Source organism: Plectropomus leopardus, chromosome 4, assembly GCF_026936395.1.
Source record: "Plectropomus leopardus strain MGB_pleo_1.0 chromosome 4, ASM2693639v1, whole genome shotgun sequence".
Taxonomy (NCBI): Eukaryota; Metazoa; Chordata; class Actinopteri; order Perciformes; family Serranidae; genus Plectropomus; species Plectropomus leopardus.
The window spans coordinates 24,588,841-24,613,951 of NC_142179.1; the positions used below are offsets into that span (position 1 = coordinate 24,588,841).

At 40.6% G+C, this 25,111-nt stretch overlaps 2 protein-coding genes and 2 non-coding genes across 5 annotated transcripts; 1 reads left to right on the forward strand and 3 right to left on the reverse strand.

Moving 5' to 3' along the window:
- Positions 1-95: 95 nt before the first annotated feature.
- On the reverse strand, positions 96-169 carry trnai-aau (transfer RNA isoleucine (anticodon AAU)). The gene has a single exon. It is a non-coding gene; the product is annotated as a tRNA-Ile (tRNA).
- On the forward strand, positions 149-6,383 carry LOC121944118 (uncharacterized). The gene is made up of 3 exons (XM_088076021.1): positions 149-262; positions 843-1,540; positions 5,096-6,383. The coding sequence occupies exons 2-3, from the start codon at positions 872-874 to the stop codon at positions 5,789-5,791; spliced, it is 1,365 nt and encodes a 454-aa protein (XP_087932147.1). The 5' UTR covers positions 149-262; positions 843-871; the 3' UTR covers positions 5,792-6,383.
- On the reverse strand, positions 3,546-3,619 carry trnai-aau (transfer RNA isoleucine (anticodon AAU)). Its single transcript has one exon. It is a non-coding gene; the product is annotated as a tRNA-Ile (tRNA).
- Positions 6,205-25,070, reverse strand: skic3 (SKI3 subunit of superkiller complex). Of its 2 annotated transcripts, none has more exons than XM_042487692.2 (41): positions 24,982-25,070; positions 24,445-24,545; positions 23,973-24,116; positions 23,654-23,745; positions 23,062-23,137; positions 22,821-22,967; positions 22,482-22,580; positions 22,214-22,322; positions 21,928-22,068; positions 21,285-21,383; positions 20,918-21,042; positions 20,642-20,728; positions 20,310-20,413; positions 20,040-20,166; positions 19,626-19,805; positions 19,339-19,463; positions 18,970-19,220; positions 18,415-18,517; positions 18,095-18,277; positions 17,777-17,924; positions 17,619-17,697; positions 16,708-16,769; positions 16,565-16,621; positions 16,400-16,468; positions 15,791-15,865; positions 15,408-15,549; positions 15,215-15,308; positions 14,996-15,076; positions 14,767-14,891; positions 14,552-14,675; positions 13,872-14,096; positions 13,232-13,304; positions 13,006-13,059; positions 12,639-12,750; positions 12,107-12,235; positions 11,896-12,020; positions 11,572-11,736; positions 9,764-9,916; positions 8,223-8,353; positions 7,330-7,453; positions 6,205-6,579 (listed from the first exon to the last, which is right to left on the reverse strand). In XM_042487692.2, exons 2-41 carry the CDS (start codon positions 24,532-24,534, stop codon positions 6,499-6,501), a joined length of 4,710 nt encoding a protein of 1,569 aa, XP_042343626.2. In that variant the 5' UTR covers positions 24,535-24,545; positions 24,982-25,070; the 3' UTR covers positions 6,205-6,498. The 2 variants fall into 2 exon arrangements, with proteins under 2 accessions (XP_042343626.2, XP_042343625.2); XM_042487691.2 differs by having other exon boundaries at positions 24,890-25,041.
- Positions 25,071-25,111: the final 41 nt, after the last annotated feature.

Below are 25,111 nucleotides of genomic sequence, written 5' to 3' on the forward strand. Positions count from 1 at the left end.
TTACACGATATGACTCCATTGATTTACAAATGTTCACTTACAAGGTGAAACAGTCTTGTAAGGAATTTCAGGATGTGTAGTCTGAAAACATTGATTGGCCCGTACGGGGATCGAACCCGCGACCTTGGCGTTATTAGCACCACGCTCTAACCAACTGAGCTAACCGGCCTAGTATACCAAGAAATGTGACGTAAATATCATCGTAAATGAAACTGAAAGTTACACTCAGACATTTGACGGAGAAAGCGACTCTTCACTGACGGTAAGACTGAAATACCGACAATGTAATGTCTTTTAATGTTTTGTAATTTTCTAGATATGCAGAGAAAGTCACATTGACTGCATTTCTGAAACACAAGGACTGCAACTGTGGTTTTGATAAACTTTAAGTAGATCGGGGTGGAGGGAAGAACACCCCTCCCGATCGCCATAACTAAAAATGATTATTAAAGGAACACTAATCAAATAAGAGTTCACTGAAATCAACAAGGCTATAAAGATCCAAGTTAACAACATCCAACAAAGAGAAAACAAAGCAACATGTACAAGCTCTCAGACAGGGAGGCAGACACAGATGATTTCTCTGAGCAAAAAAATATCACTCAATAAGGAAGGAGACAGCAACAACAGACACAATGCAGGTTAATTTGTATAACACCTCTTTACAACAATGCTTTTCAGAATACTTTAAAGAAAACATAAAAGCGCATAAAGACAATAAAAAGTTTGCGCTAAGTGGTTCAATGGATTTCACTTGCCTCTGTAAGAAAAAAAAGTTCAACCCTAAATGCTTTTCAATCTTTGATAATATGATCCCACATCTTTGCATTCATTTCTCACAGATCTGCAGATTATCCATTCTCAATTCAGGATGTCAGTGCAGTTCTCTGGCTGGGAGGTGGTTGACGATGGTGCTTCCTTTACTGGTGTGGCGCTGGAGCCGTCCCAGAAGCCCCAAAATCGGGGCGTCTACACCATGTTCCATGGAACCAGCATTGCCAGCGCACGGCTCATCATTGCCAGTGGCTTTAAACAGTCAACAGGTGGCATGCTGGGAAGGGGTGTGTATGTCAGCCGTGATAAGAAAAAGGCATCTCATTATCCGTTGAACAGCAACATCTCAGACCGTGTGGTCCTTGAGGTGCGTGTGCGTGTTGGCCGTGTGAAGCGCATCGACCAGGACAACCATCCGATGCAGTACACCTGGCACGCCAATGGCTACGACACCGCCTGGGTGCCCCCCAAGTGTGGCTTGAAAGCTGTGCGCAGCGGCCTGGAGGAGGATTGTGTGTTTGACCCCAAAAGAGTGAAGGTGGTTGGTATTGCAAACGCACCAAACACAAACATACAGAAAGAACTTCAACAGCTTCTATCAAAAACATCCAAAAGCAGCAGAGAACGAGGAGGTGGTGGTGCTGCGGATGTGTGTACGCTGTGCAAAAGAAAGACCCAGCAGGGTTCTCCACACTTCAAGCAACGGTGCTGGGAGTGCGGGCAAAACATCTGCATTGTCATGTCTAAACATTTCTGCCCGGCCAAACCATGACAAGGCTGAGAGCAGAAGATATAGATAGAGATCTAGGGTGTGATCATGCTTTGAAAACAGAACACATAATGTGTTCACATAGATATGAATAAATTGTTTATGATCAGGTTTGTGGAGTATCGCATTTATGTATTTGAGCATATAAACACCATATTATGTTGGTTCCCAACTGGTCCAGTCAGGGTTTCCAAATTACTCATTTGTTCAAGGTCCACAAAGTTAAACACTTGTGTTTGGCCATGTCATAGAGCTAGTTTGCTCTCTGTTAAGTGTTTGTCGATTATTCACTCACTTTACAGCAGGAAATCACACTTCAAAATAAAAAGCTCCATGACAGAAATTCAATGTACTTAAAGTCACTTGCACTCCATTCAGAATGGACCCATGACCCAGTTTTGGACTGCGATGCACCAGTTGGGAACCACTGCCATATTCTGTTAATGAGAAACCTAAACATGTTGGCTAGAGTACTATAACAGAAATTGAGATGTATACAGAGAATATCAATAACCTGACCTCTCTCTGCTCATGTAAACACCATATCCCGTATGCGATCATAACCGGGATAAGCCTCCAAAATGGGTTATTCATGTCTAATCTTAAACTTTTTCTACCAGAAGAAAGCACTTACTGTAATTGGTAATTGGTGATAGGTGACACTGCATGTTTTGAAGATCTCTGTAAATGGTCTCATTTATATTCTCATTTATATTATCTGATCATTATGATCACATGCAACACAAAATAACTGTTGTTCTGTGTAGCTGTGGACATTAGTTATTTTATGTGATGTAAATGTTTAAATATGTGCCTGAAATGACTCCAATTTGTTGAACTTTGTATCATGCGACAGAATCAAAGCCAATAAATGTCATTGTTATATCTTTAGACCCATAATGTCCTTATGTTTGATATGATTCCATATTTAGTGAAGAGACTCAGAAAAGCTCAATCAGTAGTAATGCCCTCAGCTTTCAGATAAACCCATAGCATCCTGATTTTACATGTTTTTTTTTTACTAAATTTAAGCTGGTGAAGAGTAGAGATGCTGTGAACACAACATTTATTTTTGCAGGTCCCATCGGGACATGTTGTGGTGAAAACTAAACAGCAAAGTGCGACTACTGTATATTCAATTTCTTATTCATGTGCTACAGGGAGAGAGATGTGTCAGCTGCAGTCTGAAATCTAACTGACAATATGAGGAAAGGCTCGAATATCAAATAGTTTTTTTGTTTTTTTTCAGGCTGACACAAAAAAAGACAGTTTTCCACTTTACATGACACAAACTTGTGTAGTTTCATTTCAAAGGGCAGAGCAATGGGAGTAGGAAAAAAATTCAACAGCACTGGTATGACAACACTACTGTACCTATTAGACAAGAATGAAAAAGATACAGCTTTTCACAACACACTCTGTTGGGGGGTTTTATTGTGCTCGCTCGCCACATCATCACCACCAGATTAAACTGTGATTGGGCTTCTGGGTACACAACCATGCCCTCCCCTCTCTGTGCACTTAATACAGTATGCCTCTGCTGGCATACTACCGGGCTCCAAATTTACTGTGTGGTAATATGATAAAACACAAACTAATTTTGGAATATGCACCATGTAAGCACAACCTCCTTTGAGATAATTAAGCTTTTAAAGCTATATTTAGACGCTGGGCCCCTTTTCAAGACAGGACCTAAACATCAGGTAGGCCTATTAAAGCAGCACCCAGGTGGTGGTCTTCATCATGTCAGATGACTTTAAGCGTTTATAGTATATATTCCCAAACAAAATTACAATTAATCCTATCACACAGTGAACCTGGGGGTTTTGGCATGCCTCCTTTTAATTCAAGCAGCTCAATTGAGATAAAGTTTTACATTTAAATAAAGCCAAAACAAGGAAGTGTGAGAGTGCGCTTTATCTGGATGATTGTTTTGTTAGTTTCATTCTCAAATTTGGGAAACATTAAATAAATAATGGCAGATGTTGGCAAAAAGATCTAATGGCCCGTACGGGGATCGAACCCGCGACCTTGGCGTTATTAGCACCACGCTCTAACCAACTGAGCTAACCGGCCACGTTCAGAAGTGTGGATAGTTTTGTTTTTCAATGAAGTACTGTGTGCTATGACAATATGTTTTCATCATGAATCATTACAGCGAAACTCGATTCATGCAGACAAAGCTGAATAGAAAGTGAAACTTATTGAGGTGAGGCAGAGATAAGGACTATACCCTGACGGTAAGGTTTGTCAACTTACTAACAAGTTAGAGTTAAATCATACGGTCAAACAAAACTATTGCTCGTTATATTAAAAGGAAATAACCACTAACTTTGTGTCAGTCAAGGTCTGACGGCTGACATATATTGTAAGTGTCCCGCTGACGTCGCATTCTTACGTAAACTAGTTTAACAGTTTGCTTTTCTGTAAATAAAACATAAATTCGTTCATTTTGTTGATAGTTTCAGTTAAGGGACTGTTCCTAACGCTGATTTAGTACGTAGTATTAACGTCAGTATTAAGTCAGCATATAGCTTGTTCAATAACTTTAGGTGTTAACTCATGCTACCTCAGAAAGACTGGTTAGCATGTAATAGCCGTTTTTTACTCAGTGTTTATGACACAACGTACCTCAGTCTTTCAATAAAATACTGCTTACTTTAATATTTAGGTAGGGGTACACATTTAGGAATCAGTTATTTCTCACTTTTCTGTAACTTAAATCTGCTACAGCCGGATGCTGTGCGGGCCAGCTACATGAAAAACATTTGACAGGTAATGTAACATTTTACAGACAGATCTGCGCACTAGTTTCCGCTTTTACAGATGTCAAAAATTGCTAGCCCGTATCTAAATATGGAGGCAAATTATGATAACAACTGTTTCGAAAATATAATATAAATATGTTTACAGTAGCAGAGATTCCTGCTCGGGACACAGAAATTGATGGCTCACCTAATAAGGGAATAACAAGTTACATGTGATTAAATTACAAAATAAATGTAACTGTAATCAGTTACAGTTACTGAGGCAACAATATGTAATTAAGTTACAGTTAGGCTACTAATCAAAATGTTGGTGATTACAAAAGGGTTACACCTATATATGTTATTTTCGGTAAAAAGTCTATATTTAGAAGAAAACATTATTTCTGTTGCTTTTCACAAAATCTGGTAATGTCCTCTTTTTGCATTCACTATGTCTGTATATTTCAGGGCTTTCTTAGCAAATTTTAAACATCTGTTAGTTAAGAATCAAATGTAAAATGCTGCATTAATTTGATGGGGTAACTGAAATAGTTGCATGACTTAATTCATTTTTATCAGGATAACTAGTAATCTGTAACCTATTAAATTTCAAAAGTGATCTTCTTAGCTTTGTGTATAAGCACATGATGATACCAAGTCCCCTGGAGAGTTAAAGCTATATTCTGTATTTTTTTGGATACTCATCTTGTCGAATGACACCCAGTCACTCTTAAATCTGTTCTCACATGAAGCCATTTGTGTATTCATTTCTCACAGAGTTGCTGGTCTTTAACAGCATCCTTGACGGAGAAAAATGTCGCTGCCGTTTTTTGGCTGGGAGGTGACCTATGATGATGATTCTCCTCGTGTGGAGCTGAAGGCGTCTCAGGCGCCCAAAGACAGTGGCGTCTACACCATGTACCATGGCACTAGTGTCGCCAATGCTCGGCTTATCATCGCCAACGGTTTTCAGCAGTCATCGGGTGGCATGCTGGGAAAGGGCGTGTATGTCAGCCGTGATAAGAAAAAGGCTGAACGTTATCCGCTGCACTGTAACCCTTCAAACCGCGTGGTCCTTGAGTTACGTGTGCGTGTGGGCCGCGTCAAACGCATTGACACAGACAACCATCCTATGCAGTATACCTGGAGCTCGCAAGGCTACGACACTGCCTGGGTACCCCCCAACTGTGGCATGAAAGCCGTACCCAGCGGCCTAGAGGAGGATTGTGTGTTTGACCCCAAAAGAGTGAAAGTCGTCGGCATTGGAAAGGCCCAACACACCTTCCTGACAGAGCTTCAGCAACTTCTGGCTAATAGTAAAAGAAATCTAGGTGAAGGAGATTGGGGTGCAGCACCGAATCTTGGTGGTGCTATGGACATGTGCTCACTGTGTAAGAGAAAGTCCCAGCAGGATTCTCCACACGTCAAGCAACAGTGCTGGGGCTGTGGGCAAAACATCTGCACTCTCATGACCAAGCATGTCTGCACAGCCAGCCGCTGAGAGTGTTTAAGGGCCTGAAAAACAGTTGTCAAACAGATGGAAAAAGGAACCATGTCACTATGGCTACCTGATGTGGTAGAAGACAAGTGGAGGGACAACTAGATAAAGAAAATCAAAGAGTGAAAATTAATATCTCAGGATGTAATCATACTTTTGAAAGAGGGCTCAAAGTTTCTACTATTTGCTGTTCTGTGTTACTTTTTTTTTCCTTTACACAAATGGACAACTGTAATTGGTGCAACAGTAGTTACTACTAAACATGTCTCTGGGATCTGTATGTTACCAGCAAAGTCTTTTTGTATTAAGTACTGTTCACTACTAAGTCTACTATAATCTTTTTTTTCCCACTTTATTCTGGTTGTATTGACGGATCAGCAATCGCTGGGATTATGTGCACTTAAGATGAGACAATCTTTTTGTACTGAGCAATGTTTCTTTATTTCAGCCTGGATGGGGACAATGGCTACTTTATGCAATGTTCATTTTGAAATATGTGATAATGATCATGATTTGTCATTTAATTTAATTTCCCAAAGACTATATATGTAAAACCAAAGAATCATGTAAAGCCAATAAATGTTTTGATATCAGATCCATTATGTCCAGTTTGATATGATTTCATATGTAGGGAAGAGACCCAGGAAACCTGTGGATAAACTCGCTGAGCAGCATGATTCCATAGCGATACAGTCGTAGACATGAAAGATTCAGTCTGATGAAGCGGCAAGCTGTGAATGAAACTCCAGCAGTCTTTGATCTCCATGAATTTTGGCATGCTGCAAAAGGACCTGCCAAAAAAATGATGAGAAAATGTGTTCACTATCAAAGTTGTGGTGAAAGAAAAACAATGCAGAATGCAATAGAGTGCCCCAGGGATGGCGTTTTTCTGTAGGCCAACATGGAAGCTAACTAACATTTGGTTCCCTTGTCAAAAAGCTGGTGGGATATTTTCCATTTTGGTTTATTTCAGAAAATATGTTCTGTGTCAAACAAACTTTTATGATACTGACACCTTTTGTTCAGCAACATAATATCCACAAATGAATACCACTTTCAGGATTTTTGAAGCCAAAATGTAACAAGCTTCTGATAGGCTATAATCCAACTACACTACAGTCAAGTTGCCACCACTACGAGGCAATAAAGTTGTGTTTGGTGCTGCTAAGACACATACAGGCTTCAAAGTTCGCGAGTGAGGTATTTATTTATGAATTTTATGTTGTAGAACAAAACGTGAAAGTCTCAAGCTAGTGTTATCCACAGACCTTATTGACGTTTCTGACCAAAAAACCATTCAAAAAACCCACTGACTTTGTGACGAGAGAACTGGAAACGCTGAAATACTAACTCATTTACGGGTTTCAGGACTCATTTCTGGGTTATTCTATACAGACGACTAGTTTCAGTGTTACTTTATAAGTGCTATTGCTGTTTCAGCAGAAGTCTTAGTTGAAAACAGGCACTTCAAATGAGTATATATCACCACATAAATCATTCGATCAGGTGCCAGTGTAGGTATGAGGCAGCTGATGGCTCACATTTATTAGCTCCTCGTCGTTTTTGGCGTGCAAGTGCCTGAGGAGGTACCAGCTGGCCACCTGTACCACCGTAACTGGGAAGTCTTGGGAGTATGCCAGCCTCTCCAACAAACGCCTCGTTTCCCTGCAGAAGACACACACAGAAATGGCCAAAGGTGTAACATGAGCCTTGTTACTTGTTCACCAAATAACTGAAGCTCATGTCTGGGTAGGTTACATGAAGGAGTGGAATCTGTGAACGAAATGAGGAGGTAAATGTGAGTGTTCCCTATCATGGTGCCTGTAAACAGCATCTATGATAATTTGCTAATTTGAAACATGGAATTGGATGGCTGCTGACCTGGCTTGTTGGCGAGCTGGCATGATGTTATTCTGCTGGTCTGGATTGAAACCCTCTCTGAATCTTAAAGCAATCTCCTTTTTTCTAATATATAATAAAATGAAACTTGTCTCAGGCATAAAAGGGCCTTTGATACAGTGATTATGTTTGGCACAGGGGTGTTCCTGCAGCATCTCCCAAGGAATTTAGCCAGTTCATGATTGGCATATTCGTTCTCCTCAGCTCTCTGATAAATGTAGCGTTCTCATTAAGCGTCCTGGCAGGCCTGTGAGTAGTGACAGAAGGCTATTATGTCAGGGAAAGGAAACTCTGCTTTGTAAATTGATCTGCAGTTTCAAAAGTACAAACATCTTGAAACGACAGATGGAGGCATAACTCTGAAGTTTCAGGGAACTTATGATTCGTTCAATCGCTTCAGATGATATATTTCACTTCAGATTGCCAATGGGATAAAGTCATTTGTATATCCACGCAGAGCAACCCACACACCTGCAACGTGTATTTTGCATACTACCTGCTGCAGGTGACACAGAAAACATCGAGAAGCACTGACCTCGCAGCCATCTTGGTCACATACTGGAGCAGGGCCTGGAAAAGCTGGGCCATAGGGGATGAACCAAGCTTCAGGACCTCAGTGGTGGCTTCTTGTATCATGTTGGTCCAGTCGTTTCCCGGGACACCGGCCTGAGAGGTCAGATCACACAGGGTCACGTTTTATTCACCTACTAAACATGTATTTAGTGTTAGAGTGCTGTTTTCTAACATTGTGCCTCATACAGTAACATCCTGTTAAATTTCTTCTTAAACTAACTAAATTTCTTCTTTTTTAAGGAACAGAAGTGAAGTCAACTTCAGATACATCACATGTTCTTAACCTTCCAAATCTGCTCATTCCAGATGCGCTGAAATGATGGCAGGTGTTGTGCCATGTGCAAATACTCTGGCACATGCCCAAAAATTGAAGAGCTGTCAACTCAAAAAAAAGAAGAACTTGAGCAGTACTAAAACCTGCCAACTTTTAAATAAACTTCAACAAAGTACACCTGTAAATTTCCAGTGTCAGTGTCAAAAAAAAGGAAAAAATACAGTTGATGGCAAAATATAAATGTAATGTCAGCAAAGGGACATACAGTCAACTGGAATTAAAAGAAAATTATTTGACACAAAAATGGAAGCAAAAAAATGCATTTCCCAAGCCAAGTGCTTCATTATGATAAGTGGAGGAGGACAGGAAGAGGTTGCGGTCTTGCAGGCATACCTAAGAATCCAAGAAATAATTGGAGAGGTGGCACTGACAGGTGGACAGTCAGGCACTTCACTTGACAACAGCGATGCCGGTCAAGGTGAATCTTTTTTTTTAAGCCCCCAACACAGACAATGATCCACTGTCAGAAACATTAGGGACTCAAGCCCCCACCAGCAATGCATTTACAGATAAACCAGTGGCTGGAAGTAAATTTTGCATGTTCATGTTGGAGATCTCTTGTATAAACACCTTAAAATTAATTTAAAGAGCACAATGTTAGCCATTCAGAGGATACAATTGTGGATACAAACAAATATCCACAATTTGTTCTCTGTTAGTAAGTGTTTTCAGAGCAGCAGTGGCTGTTATCACATTAAGATGATTATCACAGTTAGCAAAATGTGAGCAGAGGACTAAAAACCATATCCCCTGCAGATAAAACACAAAGGCGGTTTCGGGTCTTGTTTTGGGTCTTGTTTGTATTTCTACTTGGCCTTGGCTGCTGTTTCCATAAGTCCATCCCTGTCATACACTGACAGGGGTGTCGATAGGAGCTGCCTCTGAGATTACATGTGTGAAGTAATATGCAAGTCTTCTTCTCATTTTACAAAAACACCATCAAGTCACTGCTAGAACAGTACTCCTGGTGCAAACACTGCTAGCATCTTGACACAGTGCTAACTTTAACTTCCATGTTGCCATTTTACCATTACATTTGTAATGCAAAAAAATGTCTTATTCACTGCCACAGTATTGCAGGAAAGAAATATCAGATAAAGTACAGCTTTAATTGCACAACTATCACATGTTGGATCTAGATTCACGCCACATCCTATGCTGGAACTCACCAAACAGGGTCCTAGGGCAAGCAGGGCTAGTCGCAGCAGGCTGGATACCTGGCCGCTGTGCAGGCCGAGCTGTGAGGCGAGCTGCAGACTCTGCCTGTAGGCCATGACTGCCTGAACCAAGAGGCCCTGACTCCGATACACCACAGCCAGCCACTATAAAAAAAAGAGAGGAGGAGTGTGATTTGAAACCAAGAATGAGTGGGAGTAGAGGTGAGAATGTGAGATTTACAAAGGGGTGGGTGGGAGGGGAAATGTGAGAAGTAAAGAAAGAGGATCATTAAGGAGAGTGTTCAAGGCGATGTGAGAGTAAAGATTGGAAGAAGAGATGAAAGAAGGGCAAAAATGAAATGATACAGCCATTTTTCTTAAATAACTCAAGAGTTTACATCTGATCATTCTGCTGCCTGTGGCTTCAAGTTGAAGCAAATATTAAACTACAAAAATGTTCAGCTAGTGATATGAATTCTCGATGCAATATTCTTATAATAAGAAGAATGAAGCCAAAGCTCTACTTATTACTTGTAACACCAATGAACTCCAAAGCTAACGAAATAATACAAAAATACAAAGACTAACAAAAAATTTAATGGAAAATTACCTTGCTAGCATGACATAAAATCACTGATTGCATGTGGATTTTGAAAGAACCTTACGTAACTGGTCTCTGTTTGTACAGAATGGTCTATGACTTTGTGTTGTTGCTACACATTTTAACTCCACATTTATATAGTAACACTTCTGCTCATTAACCATTGTTGCAGTCTGCCAATATGTTCACACCTTTGAAGAGAAGAGCCTGGCATCTTTGCTGCTTGCCCCCCTGCTGGTAGGAGCCATTTGATGTTAAATGGAGCAAAGAGATCTCAAACAAGGCACAAAAACTGTCTGCCTTCGCCCAGTGTCTCAGTGGAAGCAAGACAAAATGGCTATCATTTCAATGACCTCAACACTTAAACAAGTGATTATCCAAGACTGAGATCATCTGAATTTTCAAGCCTCGGTATGTAACAGAGTTGGTAAGTATCAACTCTTTTTACTACATATATACAGCGGCAACATTAAAACCACTGCAAGGTGAATTTGATAACATTGATCATCTTGTTACAGTGCAGTGTTGGGAAACATTGTGTCCTGGCATTCATGCAAATGCCACTTGACACACACTACCCACCCAAACACCGCTGACGACCAAGAACACCCCCTCATGGGAATGGTTATCCCCGATGGCAACGTCCCATGCAGCAAAGACTGTGTGCGACGCCACCCTGCCAAAAAACCACTCAGGATAGGCCAGAGGAATGTAACAAGGAGAGCGAGGCGTCCATCTGGTCTCCAAACCCCCGAGATCCCACTCTGATTGTGCATCACTGAGAAGGGCTGGTACCCCAGCGTCGAGTCTCAACCACGGTGGTGTCTGGCACCAGGGCGCTAGGGGCGGATCCTTTGAGTCCTGTTGGTTGCGAGGTGGGGTACAGGCATGTTTCCTGGATGCTTGATGTGATTGTGATTCCTCTGGCCATTCCTGAGCAGTTTTGGAAATATGGCATGGTGCATAGTCCTGTTGGGGCGCCACTGCCATAGGGAAGTGTACTTGGTCTGTACTGGTGTTTGTGTGGGTGGTGCGGGTTAAGTGGCACGCAGCAGAAAATTGCATTGTAACAAGATGATATTCATTCACCTGTCAGTAGTTTTAATGTCAAGACTGATCAGTGTATGTCTGTGTGAACAATATGGTATAGCTCTATTTAAAATGTACCGTTAAACAGCTGAAAGAGTAATGGCTTGTCGACATCTGTGCGTCCACTTACATGCCACGCCCCGAGGTTGGTGGGGTTCATCATTACAGTGTTGTTAAGTTCCTCAAGCACAGAGTCTGGGAGGACAGCACCACCACCGGCCACAAGGAGGCGCTGACACTGCACCTGTCTCAGTGACAGCATCACTGCTGGGTGTTCAGGAGAAACATTCAGCACCTGAGAAAAAACACAGTGGAAGAAAGAAGAGGCCTCACATCTAACTTTTATTTCTACATCTATGTTATTATCAGTCTGAAACGAGTCTTAAATTACAATGAATTAAATTAAATTAAATCATTAATGTTGTATGTGAATGTTTGTGTGTTAATATCCCACCTGTGAGCAGAGGGCCTCTGCCTGCTCCAGCCGCCCCCCCTGCATGAGACCAGTCACTGCCTGCTGCAACACCCAGCCTTCTAGAGTCTGGGCTAGAGGGCGCTCTATCTCCTCCACATTATGCACTGGGATACAAAATGGTGTCCGTTATACACTCAAACATACACAAAATAGTAAAAACCACAGAAAACACACAATCAAGTGCACACACCTTTCTCAGACACCACTGACATGAGGGTTTGCTCCAGTCCTTGTCTGCGAGGAGCAGAACCAGAGAGATAACAGGCGGTGTTTTCTGTGTGACAGGCAGCCATTAATCCCGCCCATGTTGCTGGATCATCTGAAAGCATAGAGAAGAGATGAGACTCAGACATCTCAGTACTCCTTTAATCGTAGGTGTATGGTAGCTTTGCATTTATCAAATTGGCATAAACATATACAAGCTTCACTTTGCCACAAAGCTGCAAAACCTTAAATTACTGTATATATAAGAGACAGCGTTGATTAGATTAGAAGATGGTTCTCAAACCAGTTTAGCATACACATTATCTCACCAGAACTTATCTTAATAAGAGTGTTTACATAAATGAATTTCCTGTTACTGACTGAATTGTTTTTCAAGACATCTATATTTTCAGTTTGCAATGATAAGTGTGTGGTTGTGTGAGGTAGTCTATAGTTCCAGGTGTGTGTGTGTGTGTGTGTGTGTGTGTGTGTGTGTGTGTGTGTGTGTGTGTGTTTACCAGGACAGAGCAGCACAGCTCTCTGCATTGTCTTCAATGCATTCCTGAGACTGTCCTCTTTGGAGTGTCTTCCACTGGCTAGCTGGTTCACTCCACTGTACAACAACGCCCTCTGCAGGACACAAGTTAGATCACCTAGGTTTCATTTGAAAACACTGTGGCAACGACACCAAAATGCATTTCGGATCCTGACAGATCTATACAGTGTGAAATAGATTACACACTATAGAGTTCAAAATAACATAATTTAGCACTGGGTTTAATTTTTAAAATTAAACAGGGATTAAAGAGAATGTAACAAAACAGACAGAATAGCAGCTAAAGATAAACAGAGTCATTTCAACATAAATATATAGTCACTCCTTACCTTTCCTTGGGTCATACTGGAGAGACAGGCAACATGACCAGCCATCGCTCCGCCCTGGAAAACACAGCAGACGAAACCATAAAACCTTTCAACTCTAACTGTCCAGCAGCACAACAGCAAATATGGACAATGCTGCTTATTTAAATGTATGCACGTGATAGATTTCCTGTGTTTGTGCTCGAGAGGTGTGTGCAACCTTTGTGTGTGTGTGTGTGTGCAGCCTTACATTTGCCTTCCTGGGGTAGTATTGTGGTACCACCCTGGACAGCAAAGCCCACAGAGAGGGGTTTCCAGGATTGCTGGAAGCAAGACAGAAAAATAAGACTGTTTTTTCCTATAATCACCTGCAAAGAATGACTTGGTGGATATGTTGCTACACGGTTCAGGGAAAGTATTGCACTTGTTGATAATTTGTCACGGTACTTGTCAGAGGGTGTGTAGGTTCAAATGTATAGGGACTACATGGGAAAAAACAAAGCATCTAAAAAAACTTGATGTTCAAATGTCTACAAGGAGGCAGATAAAATCAGTACAATATGCAAATACTGCAAACTGTGGAGTGTTCCCCCATGTCAGCTTTTTCAACATGTGACTTACATTAATATTGTGTCCAAAACTGACCCCAAATCCAGTGATACATGCATCAAACACATTTTACATGCTATGCCGTTTTTTATGTGCAATCCTCAAAAAATGCACATAAAACAAACACAAGCTGCAAAAGGTTTCGGGAAATCTGGCCTTTTCTGTCAAAAGTGCAATCTAATCACACTGATGAATACCTGTTCTTTTTAGAAATGAAATTAGGTTGCTGTAGGGCACAGCGGGTCAGTAGGGTACTCTAAAAATTTAAACAAACAGTTTACCTGTGCACAGCTCTGGAAGCCTCTCTCTGCACTGCGCTGTAGTTACCCTGCAGAGCGAGCAAGGCACAGGTGAGCAGACATCGCTGCTCTATAACATTCCCAGAGGCTGAGCCTTGCTTCAGCAGCTCGGTGAGAGCAGCAGCAGCTAGTGTAGCATCACTGTGGACCAATCCCAGGGCACATAAACAGAGCAGGGACTCTGAGATGGGCTCCTTTAACATCGAGCTGTGGAGGCAGAAAACAGACAAATACCTTTAGTTTGTAAAAAATACAGTACAGTTATTATAACATTTTAATATATATATATATATAGAGAGAGAGAGAGAGAGGGAGATTTTAATTATACTTGGCACCTTGTTTTTTTATTATTTAATGTTTTTTATATTTGTTTTTTTTTTTACTATTTGAATTGCTCTTTTGTTGCTTGTCCTGTACCTCATAGCTGCTCTAACAATGCACATTTCCCCACTGTGGGACTAATAAAGGATTATCTTATCTTTTCTTAAAATCATGTGGTATGACAAGAAGATTTTCAAACAAACTCCATGATCTAAGACTTGACAGTTTGCTTTCAAACAGTATCCTTTCAAATACAATAAAATGCCATTAAAAGATCCTTTTGAAGTTTTTTTTCACCCTATAAAATCACTGGTAAGGTCCAGACAACAATGCGGACTCACCATTTAAACAGCAGAGTCTTGGCTGAGTCCAGGTTACCCTGCCGGTGCTGAAGCAGCGCCAGAGCTGTCAAGATGTAAGCCTTTTCCTTCTCACTGGACGCCACAGCCAAGGCGCGTTCATAGGCTACAGTACAAACAAAACTATTAAGTCACAGTCACTCTGGCATGGAAACACATACACAATCTCTGATTTCAGTGTGTCTCCCCTTTCTCACCGTTAATGCTCTCTGGGATGAGTCCTGCCCTGCAGTAGACCAGAGCCAGGCCGGTCAAATCACTGAGCTCCTGCAGTGGAGTGGAATCATAAACACGCACCGCCTCCTCCAACTGGCCTGAGGTGCTGCAATAGACACAGTGCAACATACAAAGAATGGAGTGCATGGTGTTTTGTGAGTTATGTAAGAGATGATTAAAGTACATGGAACTGAGAAAGGACAGTGTTACCACAAAGCACGGCCGTAGCTTCCTAGAGCGAAAGCCAGCAGCTCCTCTGTCGAGGACATGGACTGAAGAAGTTCAACAGCTCTGAGGAAAGAGAGTTAAGATTTAGAAAGGTGTTTTATACACAAATATGTACTAAAATGTCTTTCTTATTGTTTCTCTTTCTTTCACTGGTACACTTTCTCAACCTCTGGAAGCAGTTGGTGTGATTTAAACAGACACCTTTTGTAAGCCTGTAAGGCCTGCCTCTTCAAGTGCAGATGCTCATTCAGGTAGCCGAGCATAATGAAGGCGTCAGGGTCACACTGGATCCTCTCTGGGAGAGAGGCAAAATAAACTTCATGTCACACAACATCTGTCACATGGTCTGAAGTACAACAAGGGACACACATCGACACACAAATAGACGCTGTACCTGTGTACTTGCTGAGCGCCACCTGAGCAGCAGAGATGGCGTTCATCTGGACTATATTGTAGCGGTACAGCTCAGAGTCTCGGTTGCTCTTATCCAGCAGGGTGGAACATACCCAGTAGGCATAACCTTTCACTCCCTCCATCTGCCGGGGAAATGAGTGTTAGAGAGATTCATATGAAAAGGGAGAAAAAGGCAGAGAAAGGCAAATACACATTGTTTCATTGTGGTATCACCCGTAATTACTTTCTAGTGGTAGCAAAGGTTTGTAGATGAAAACTCAGCAGAGTGACAGAGAAAGTTGAAGCAAAGATTAAACTGTAATTAGCCAGCTAATTAGTGGGTATTTCAGTCGCAGCCCCCAGTGATTTTGGGAGGTCACGCACATGTGTGCTGAGTTCAGTGGTGTGCCTGAAGAGATCCATGGTGTCGTAGCTTCCCACTCTCTCTGCTATCAGCGCCTGGTAGGAGGACAAAGGGGACAAAACTATCATTAAGACCGAGAAACGCGGTCAAAGACAAACAGTTATTATGTCTTATGAAGACCAGCACACTATGCAATTTCTTTTGACCTTGTACTTCTATATTTCAAATACCAACCAACAGGAAATTACTGCACATTTAGCCAAGAACCTAATATTATTTAACTACAGCTGAACTTGAAATCCTTGCTTTGCTAAATGAAATTTATGTATAACTGGCCATGGCTGTTTATTTGGACTCATTTTACATCTCATCACCTTGAGGCCTCTCACCCAACCTATATGTCTAGTTTTTCCATTTTCAAACACTTAAAGCATCCTACGTAAACCTAATTATCCTTTTCCTTGTTAGTTGTACTGTGAGATTTTGCCTGATGGTTTGTCACATACTTTATATATGTATACATATACAGTAAAAACAACCCTTGGACACTGAGTTATTGCCAAGTGTCCATTTCCACGACAAAGTGATTTAAAGTGATCTTTAAACATGGTCTGATAAAGTCTTTGTACCTGTCCGATCCAGCAGTTGACGTAAAGCGGCTCCAGTGACTGTGCAATCTTAAAGGCCTCGTGTGCAAGCTGAGAAAAAACGACCAGGCTTTATAAAAGAAAATGTCAGCCGACTTTGATAAGCAAAAAAAACCCCAAATATATAAGAAAACGGATCACACACACCTCTATGTTGTCCTTCTTCAAATACAGGGTACCAAGGTTGGTCCAAGCAACAACATTCTATAATGAAATATCAAAACGTCACATAAAAGCATTAGAATTTCTGAGAATACTGTTCATCACCTAAACAAATGTGCAGTACATACATTTGGTTCGACTTGTATGGACTTGATGAAGCAATGTTGAGCCAGAGCGAAGTTCTCAAGACCTTACATAATAGAAAGAAAGTGACGAAATAAAAGTGTATCAGTTCCGGTGACACAGATCAGTCAGAGGTAGCTGTATTAGTCAGGAAAAAATAGCACACATAATTTTATTTATGTCATGTCTTAGGCTTAATTTAAAGTGCTAGACATGCGTTGGGTTTTTTTTTTTAATCAGGCATGGCTATGTCTGAAAGATTACAGCTTTTTAGACTGAATAAAAACAATCCAATGTTTGGAGGTTGTCTGGACCAATTAAAACTGAACTGAATTTTAGAAAAGACTGTCATAACTTCAGTATTTACAACTGCAAACTGACAGTTTCAGACATACTTAACATACTAAAAAGATCTCACATACTGTTTTAATGTGCCAAATAGCGTGTTATTTAAGATGCAGCCTTTTTGTTTAGTTCACCCTTTTTACTGAGCAGTATAGATAAACATTATTTGGAATACCAAGTCATGTTTATCCCTTTAATGGCTGATACAATTATAGACAGAGCTTTCCATTAACTGATAGCTGTAGTTCTTTCTATGATGACCATGTTACACTGTTAATTTCTAAGGGCAGAGCAATAACAGTAAATCAAATGTGAATGTTACATGTAAACATTAATATATACATGTAAAACTTTCACTTAAAAAAGGTGTTTTATGATCAAGTCAAAGTAAAAACATTTTACACTAAATCAATGAATCTAGTTAGACAACACAATCAATACTGTGCTTAAGAGAGAGATTTTTCATTTTTTGTCAGTCAAATATTGATGCATAAATTAAGCAGTGACCAATAAATCAGTCTGTCCACTGGATGGGGTAGACGGCTATTATTCACATTTACAAGGTATTTACCTTTGCTCATAGAAACAACTCCCAGGGAATTCCAGTGGCTGTGGTTCCCACTTTCCATCATTATAGCCTTTTTTAAACACTGAAAAAGAAAACAAATAACTCAATGCTAAACACCACTGGGAGGAAACTATACAACACTGCATGACGGTGTGAATTACCTGCTGGGCCTTCTCCAGGAGCACAGACGGAGAGTTCTGGTCTCCTTCTGTTGGACAGGAGACCCTGGACTGGTGGTAATAGTTGAGTCCCAGGTCATACCAAAGACTGGAGACCTCAGACATCAGCTTCAAGGCACGGGCATAACACCTGCAGATAACAACATGTGCTTAATGTTCAGTGTTTAGAGTACTGGCCAACAGGGGAGACATGGTGCCACAGGGCAACAAAAAGACTATTGATTCATTATAAATGTATGATTGAACAAAGCAGCACCAACAGGCAGCTCAGAAAATGTCTATATTAGTTTGTGATCTTACCTCTCACCAACTTTGAGTATCTGGGCCTGGTTCAGTGTGTGGCTCTGGGTGTTTGGATCTAAACCAGCCAGCGGAGCCGGCACTAGGACCTTGGCTCTGTTTGGTGACACGGTGCTGACTGCAGTGCAAGCATCTCCCAGCAGCTTCCACAGACACGACAGGTCTGGACGCAGCTCCACAGCTCTGAAGAGCACAGAAATGTGAGAGGATTGATCAATGAAATCAGAAAGAGTGTGTGATGAATGAAGGAATGAATGAATCCCAAACAAAGCATTGTTTCAGTTTACGGTTAAGAAATGAAACTATTGTTTAGTCATTACCTGAAGAGGTTCTGTATGGCTTGCTGAATGAGGTCAATGGCTCCTCCATCTCTGCAGTCTTCCATGAAACTTTTTGCCAGAGATAGCTGGCACTCCCCGAGACCTGAACAACACATCATACCAGCCTGAATAAAGATGAAATCCAGGAGTCCAAAAATGTTAAAAATGTAGAAATGAGGAGGAATTACCTTATAGAGCCTTTATTGTAGTGACTAAATCATTAACAAAGCCAATGCCACTACCGGTCTTCATCTGAGCTTTTAAATCTTATTTTTAATTTTAAAACCCTGATGAAGACTGGTAGTAACCAAAACATGCTGGCTTTTTTAATGATTTAGCCACTAAGATAAAGGCTGTTTAATGCAAGTCCTTCTTGTTTTCTACGTTTTTCACATTTTCGGCGTGCCCGGATTTTCGTCTGGTCTTTCCTGATTTTTTCTGTTTTCCACAAGTTTTAACTACAGAGCAACCAGTCATCCCTTTCTTTGTCTAAATTCAGATATACGATTCAGATGTATGCAATGAAAGTCATAATATTATGAACCTAACACCTACCTTTGAGAGCAGGAACATAGTCCTGCTGTGCTGTGATCTGCAAGTACTCTGCAACCGCCTCTTTGAACTTGCCCAGGGTCTGTTTGATGGCAGCAGCCTGGTACACACTGTAGATGGAGGCTGGCTGAAGCTGATGGGCCTTCCCGAAGGCCTTCAGAGCTGCTGTGAAGCTCCGGCGGTTTAAGTAGGCCTCACCTAAACACTCCCAGCACACCCAGTCCTCTGGGTCTGCTCTCAGCGCTGCCTGCAGGCTGTAGACATAAATTAAATGATAAGCAATAACCATACACTTAAATTACCTATGGTAATGTGGAGAATGATAAAGACATAAGGTAATACATTATGCACGATAAGATTTTAAACTCTTACTCAGCCACAGCTTGTTGATGCTCCCCGACCTTCAGATAGTAAAGCCCTCGTCTCATCCAGGCCCATTTAGCTGAGCCCGGAGTGGCTTTCTCAATCACTGACTGAAGTATTGCTAAGGCAGTGTCCTGTGCCATTTAGGTAGAGATAGAGAAAAAAGAGAATTGGAAGGGTCAATACAAATAAGACCTGCAAAGAAATTCTGTCACAAATGCCAATACTGTACATGACAGCTCTGAAAGTTGTGGCTTTTGTGGAGTTTTTGTCTGTTTGCTAACAAATCCACGAACCATATCATCCTGTTCCATACTGAGATCCACTGAGGCGGCTCCAGACTCAGCATCATCGCTGTCTATCTCAAAGGCCTTCTTATAGCAGCCCCGAGCCCGGGCATGATCCTTTGCCACCTCCCGGTAATAATGTCCCAGGTAGCGGAATACACAGCTGAGGTGTGGGTCTAACTTTGCAGCCTGAAATGGACAAATGAAGCTTTCAAGGTAACATGCTACTCAGCTCAGTTGACTTCTGGCAATAAAAATCATACTGTGACATTTTACAAGTATATTTGTGTAGATTTTTAATTCCTTTAAAACTTATATTGCTTTGTCTGGACCATGAGTATTTAAAAGTGTTTAAAATGAAGATATAATGAAACAAAATCCCCCTCACCTGCCAAAAAAGTGACAATTAATAATTGTACTAACCTTGAGCAGATGTGTATGGGCTTTGCTCCGGTCTTTACGGGTCTCTTCTCCCATGTCCCAGTAGAGCTGTCCCAGCAAGAAATAATATTCTGCACAATCTGGGCTCTGGCTAACCGCCTTCAGGAAACTAAACAACAGAAGGGCAATAGGGAAAAGTTCACATGGGAGAACTAAACCTTTCTGCACAATACAAATGGATTGTTGGGTTTAACTTAGAAATGGAGCACTACAGATAAAAAACATGCACAGAAAAAGACACACGGTTTTTACCTCTCCTCTGCCAGCTGCTGCTGGCCCTGAGCCAAGTGTGCCATTCCTCTCAGTTCAAAGCCCTGAGCCAGGTTAGGGTTCGAGGCCACCAGCTCTGATGAGACCTGTGGAAGACACAGTAGTTTTATCCTCATCAATCTATCTCATGTCTGATGCAAGAGACAATTTTCTTCCTATCCATATATCAAGATAGAGGATAAAGGTTTATCTCAAGTTGTTATTATCCAGTTCTCAAAGTTAGACTTTGAATAAATAATTTACTGCAATACTGTTTTGCCTATATACATCTGACATTTTCCCAGACAAAGTTCAGTAGGTAAAAGGTTTTAAACCTCAAGTGCTTGATCAACTTGTCCCTTGTTAATGTGTGCACGTCCTTTAAGGGCTAACAGAACTGGGTCTTTTTCAGCATCTGGAATCTAAAGAAAAAAAGAAAAACAACAAACATATATGTGATATTTTCTTTGATATTATGTAGTGCAACACATGTATGTCCAAGGTTACAACTGAAAAATAATAAATAATATTAAATATTAACACTAAAGAAAACTCAACTGTATAGCACATACAACATGCTGAATAAACAGAGCATTAGTCAATCACATAACCTGTGAGAATGTCTCCAAAGCCTGGTCTGCAGCCTTCTCTCCTCCACTCCTGACTAAAGCCTCTAGCTTCAGCCTCAGCAGTTTGACCCTCAGCTCCTTGTCCTTGTCTCCACACACGGTCAGACCTGATGGAGTCACACGCGCACACACACACACACACACACACGCGGTGAAGTTCATTTTCTGCTACAGGGAATAAGGATAACTGCCCTTTGAAAGTGGTGGTAAGCATCCCTATTTTATTCAAAAATGTTTTTTTTCCTTTTGAATGAACTCTTGACGCGGTCTAATTGGACACATTATTTGAAATAGTTGGATCAGTGATTATATCTGGATAGCATAGTGATATACAGAAGAAAAAATATACCTTGAGAGCATGATATAGCACTGTCTGAGTATCTCTGCATTTTAAACTGAGCTTCAGCCAGACTGCACCATCCTGTACTGGAGTTCATTTTTTTCAACCCTAGAAAAAAAAGAGAGACAGATCATGCATAATTAACAGAAAAAAATTACATTACAGAGATGAAACAAAGTACATGTATCAGTATCACGCATTCAGGTACCTTTTACATTTAAGGTACACATTGCATGATTGTCAGTTACTGTTATTAAACACGCTCGCTAGCGAAAGTGAAAGTAATGGCAAACCCCAGACTTTACTCTCATTTGGTATTTCTTCTTGCTCTATTTGCGTTTTTTCAGCACTGTGTCTCGTAAATGCCTGCATTCACAGTCTGGCACCTGGTTGCAACCTTTTTATAAAGCCTGGACCTCACCTAAGCACTGTGGGGGTACACACACATAAACAATCCAAACACAGAAAATAAGCAGAAAATAGGAAAATACAGTCTCTGTAGAAAATCACACTGCCACACACTTCTAGTGTATCATTAGTGATAACTGAGAGAGATTACTTCTGTATGAGTCCATACTTTGTTTTTTAAGGGAAATCCTGGATACTGCATGTTTAAGAACAAAATCCACTCTTTGTTTAGGCACAAACTTACCTTGTGCAAGGTCCTTAATGGCATCTTTAAACCTTCCTTCTTGCAGTGCTTTGGTGCCCCGACCTAAGTGACCTAATCCACTGTCAGGGGACAGATCAAGAAGCCGAGAGAAACAGCCGACTGCCTCCTCATTCTGAACACCTTCAAATAAAAACATGACATGTATTAAGAAGAGTGGGACTGAGTCCAGAGCCAATTATTCCCCAAATGCCTAAAAGTGACATTTAAATTAACAAAAATCTGGAATATCTGTAAATAAATAATTTAATTAGAAACAGTATTTCACCTGTTTTGAGGTAGTGAGAACAAAGGACTTCAAGAGGATAAGTTTGGTTGGGGTAGAGAGACAGCATGGACTCACATGCCTCTTTCATTTTGGCTTCTTCTTGAGGCAGCTGCAGTAAGGGCAGATTTACATGAGATGAGCAAGTGATTAAGAACAGAACTGTACAGGCTCAAGTATGAGGTAGTCTATATTTGATGATCATGAGCATATTTTAATTATCCTTGAATTTCTGTGGTGGTGACACGGACATCAGATAAGGTGCACTCACTTCGGAAAGACATTTGACATAGTCAGCTGACACCTTCTTGTGTTCCTCTCCCGGCACAGGATCCATGAGAACCATGGCTTTCTCAAACGCTGTGATAAGCTGATGACCACAAACACAAAACAGTTACCAAACAGAGATATTTACACCGAAAACAGCATTCAGAAAAAAAAACTATTTATGTTTGTAAGTCATTGGCAGTGGTAAAACCTGAAGTAAGCTCTGAATATAATAACTATTTAGAGTAGACTGGATGACATTGGCTCTTATTTTTTGAAAAGTGTTTAAACACAAAAGAAACACATGTTTCTGAGGTTAAGTCCACATTTGGAGATATCTTACATGCTGTTGGGTTTCACTGTCTGTCTCTTCCTCGTTATGGCAGCCTGAAAGGAGCTGAGTCATCTGTTGCCATAGCTGCAGTAACTCTTTTTTGTCCACAGCCTCTTCCTCCTTCACCTGAATGAGCTGCAGCCAGACCTTTGCCAACTATGTGCAAACATAGAAATGCTTTCAAATGTGTGAAGAGAACAAAAAAGGTGTCTTTTTCCCCACTGAACCCATGCGCTTTTGAATCACATACCTTTAAATATTCTTTTTCGGACTGATAGATATCGGACAGCTTATTGATCATCTCATAACATTTATTTTTTTCAGAGCTGTTAATGGAGAGCATAATGAGAATCAATAACATCACAAATAGAATACATAAAACTAGTCAAAATTGCAAAAGCAAATAAGCAAGCAAAAGCCAGCTAGCTAGCTGCATATAACTGCTGATTTGCACTTGAAATACCAGTTTGCACATATTAACAGTTTACTGTATGATTGCTCATTTCAACTGAAGCTATACATGTATTTATCATTGCAGCAGTGAAAACATTTGCTGCCATGTTAGATTGTTTTAGACTGATGTTTAATTTTTCAAGACTGTGTTTTGAACAGCTTGTAGATAGTTCACTTATACAAGTAAACTGGTCACTAAGCTTAGTGTTGCTTTTCTGATCAGTGTTCTACTCTAGCCACTGCCTTCTTCTGCACTGTGTATGATAGTTGCAAACTTGATTTTGTTGTTTATCTATCTATCTATCTGACTGTCTGACTGTCTATCTATCTCATCACAGCTTCCTTTGTAGTTTTAATAAACATCCTGAAGATGTTTTTCCAACTGTTACCTTTTATACAGCTCAACAAGCTTCTGATAGACGTTAGGCAGCTCTGCTTTGAAATCCCACTGATCAGTCTTTTCATAAAGATTTGCCAAACCCTAAAAAAAACACAATTTATCATTACCATGCCTGAGGAGAGAAGAAGTATAAATTGCAATATTACAACCACAAAACAGTTGCGTCCAGGGGGAAATCACTCAGTTAAATTAAATCTTACACATTAGTTAATGAATTGCTATCAGTATTATGCAAAGTGTAGTTGATGGAAGATGTTTAAAGTCTGGAAGGATTTGTCAGCACAGACCAACAGATTTTCCAACCTTACCTGCCATGCCAGCAGCTGCTCAGGCTCCAGCTCCACAGCCTTTTTATAAGCTGTCTGCGCCTGATCTGGTTGCTCGAGTTCACTGGCTGCCAAGCCGATGAATACCCACGCATTATAATTGTTCTTCTCTAGTTTCAAAACAGCCTACAACCACAGTAAAGACAGCAAAGTCAGCTATAGGCTATAACATTACTGTTTGAGATACATCACCCGGGTGTCTACAGTTACCTCTACCATTAAGACCTCACAGTTTAAAATTAAATACAATTTAATGACTTTTAAGGCCAATGTTTAAAATAAAAGACGAATTTAAGACATGTTTAGACTTTTACAACTTTGAGGACACGTAGACACCCTAATAGCCTCACTCAGTACCCAGGCTCCTTGAATCAGATGCATATCAACAGCCAGCACCACATGTATGTAAATACATCACTTTATCTACCGCAGTATGTGAACGCAGATACTTTACCTTGCAGTGTTTCAAAGCCTCTTTGAACTCCTTGTTTTTTATAGCCTCCCTGGCACTTTTCAGGGCTGTTTTTACTTCTTTATTAGACATCTTGTAATAATCTGAATGAAAGGGAGACATAAAAAGAAACACTGTCACATCACAGGTCCAATATATCTATAAGCCATAAACCATTAGGTGGATGAACTTGCAACATATTTAAAAGGTGTTACTATGAATGAATTGTGAGCTAACTCCGTTTACTAACAGTAAACTACAAATAAGTAGCGGTGATAGACATGGTGAAAAATTAGTAGCTGTCTTAACAGTAAAGAAAGTTAATCTGAGCAACTTGTGTTTTATGTTTGCAGTGTTAGCTGGTTAGCTAACTGCAATGTAGCATTAGCAGTAAGCTTGTCAGAGCGTTAATAACTAAATACTTTCAAAACGACAGCTGGCTTCAAACCTTAGTCGACACATAAGATGTTATTTATTCAGTTGGTTGAGCTATTTCCCACGCAGATTTAGAAAATGTGAACAAATGCTGGGGACACCCACTGTTTACGTTGACAACTTGCTCTGCTGCTTTTGGGTGACACGGAAGTGAAAGAGGCGCTGTCACACCTCCAGTGGATTTTCACAATAAAATTAACTGCAGCTCGGGACACTTCTGTGTGCGTACATGTAA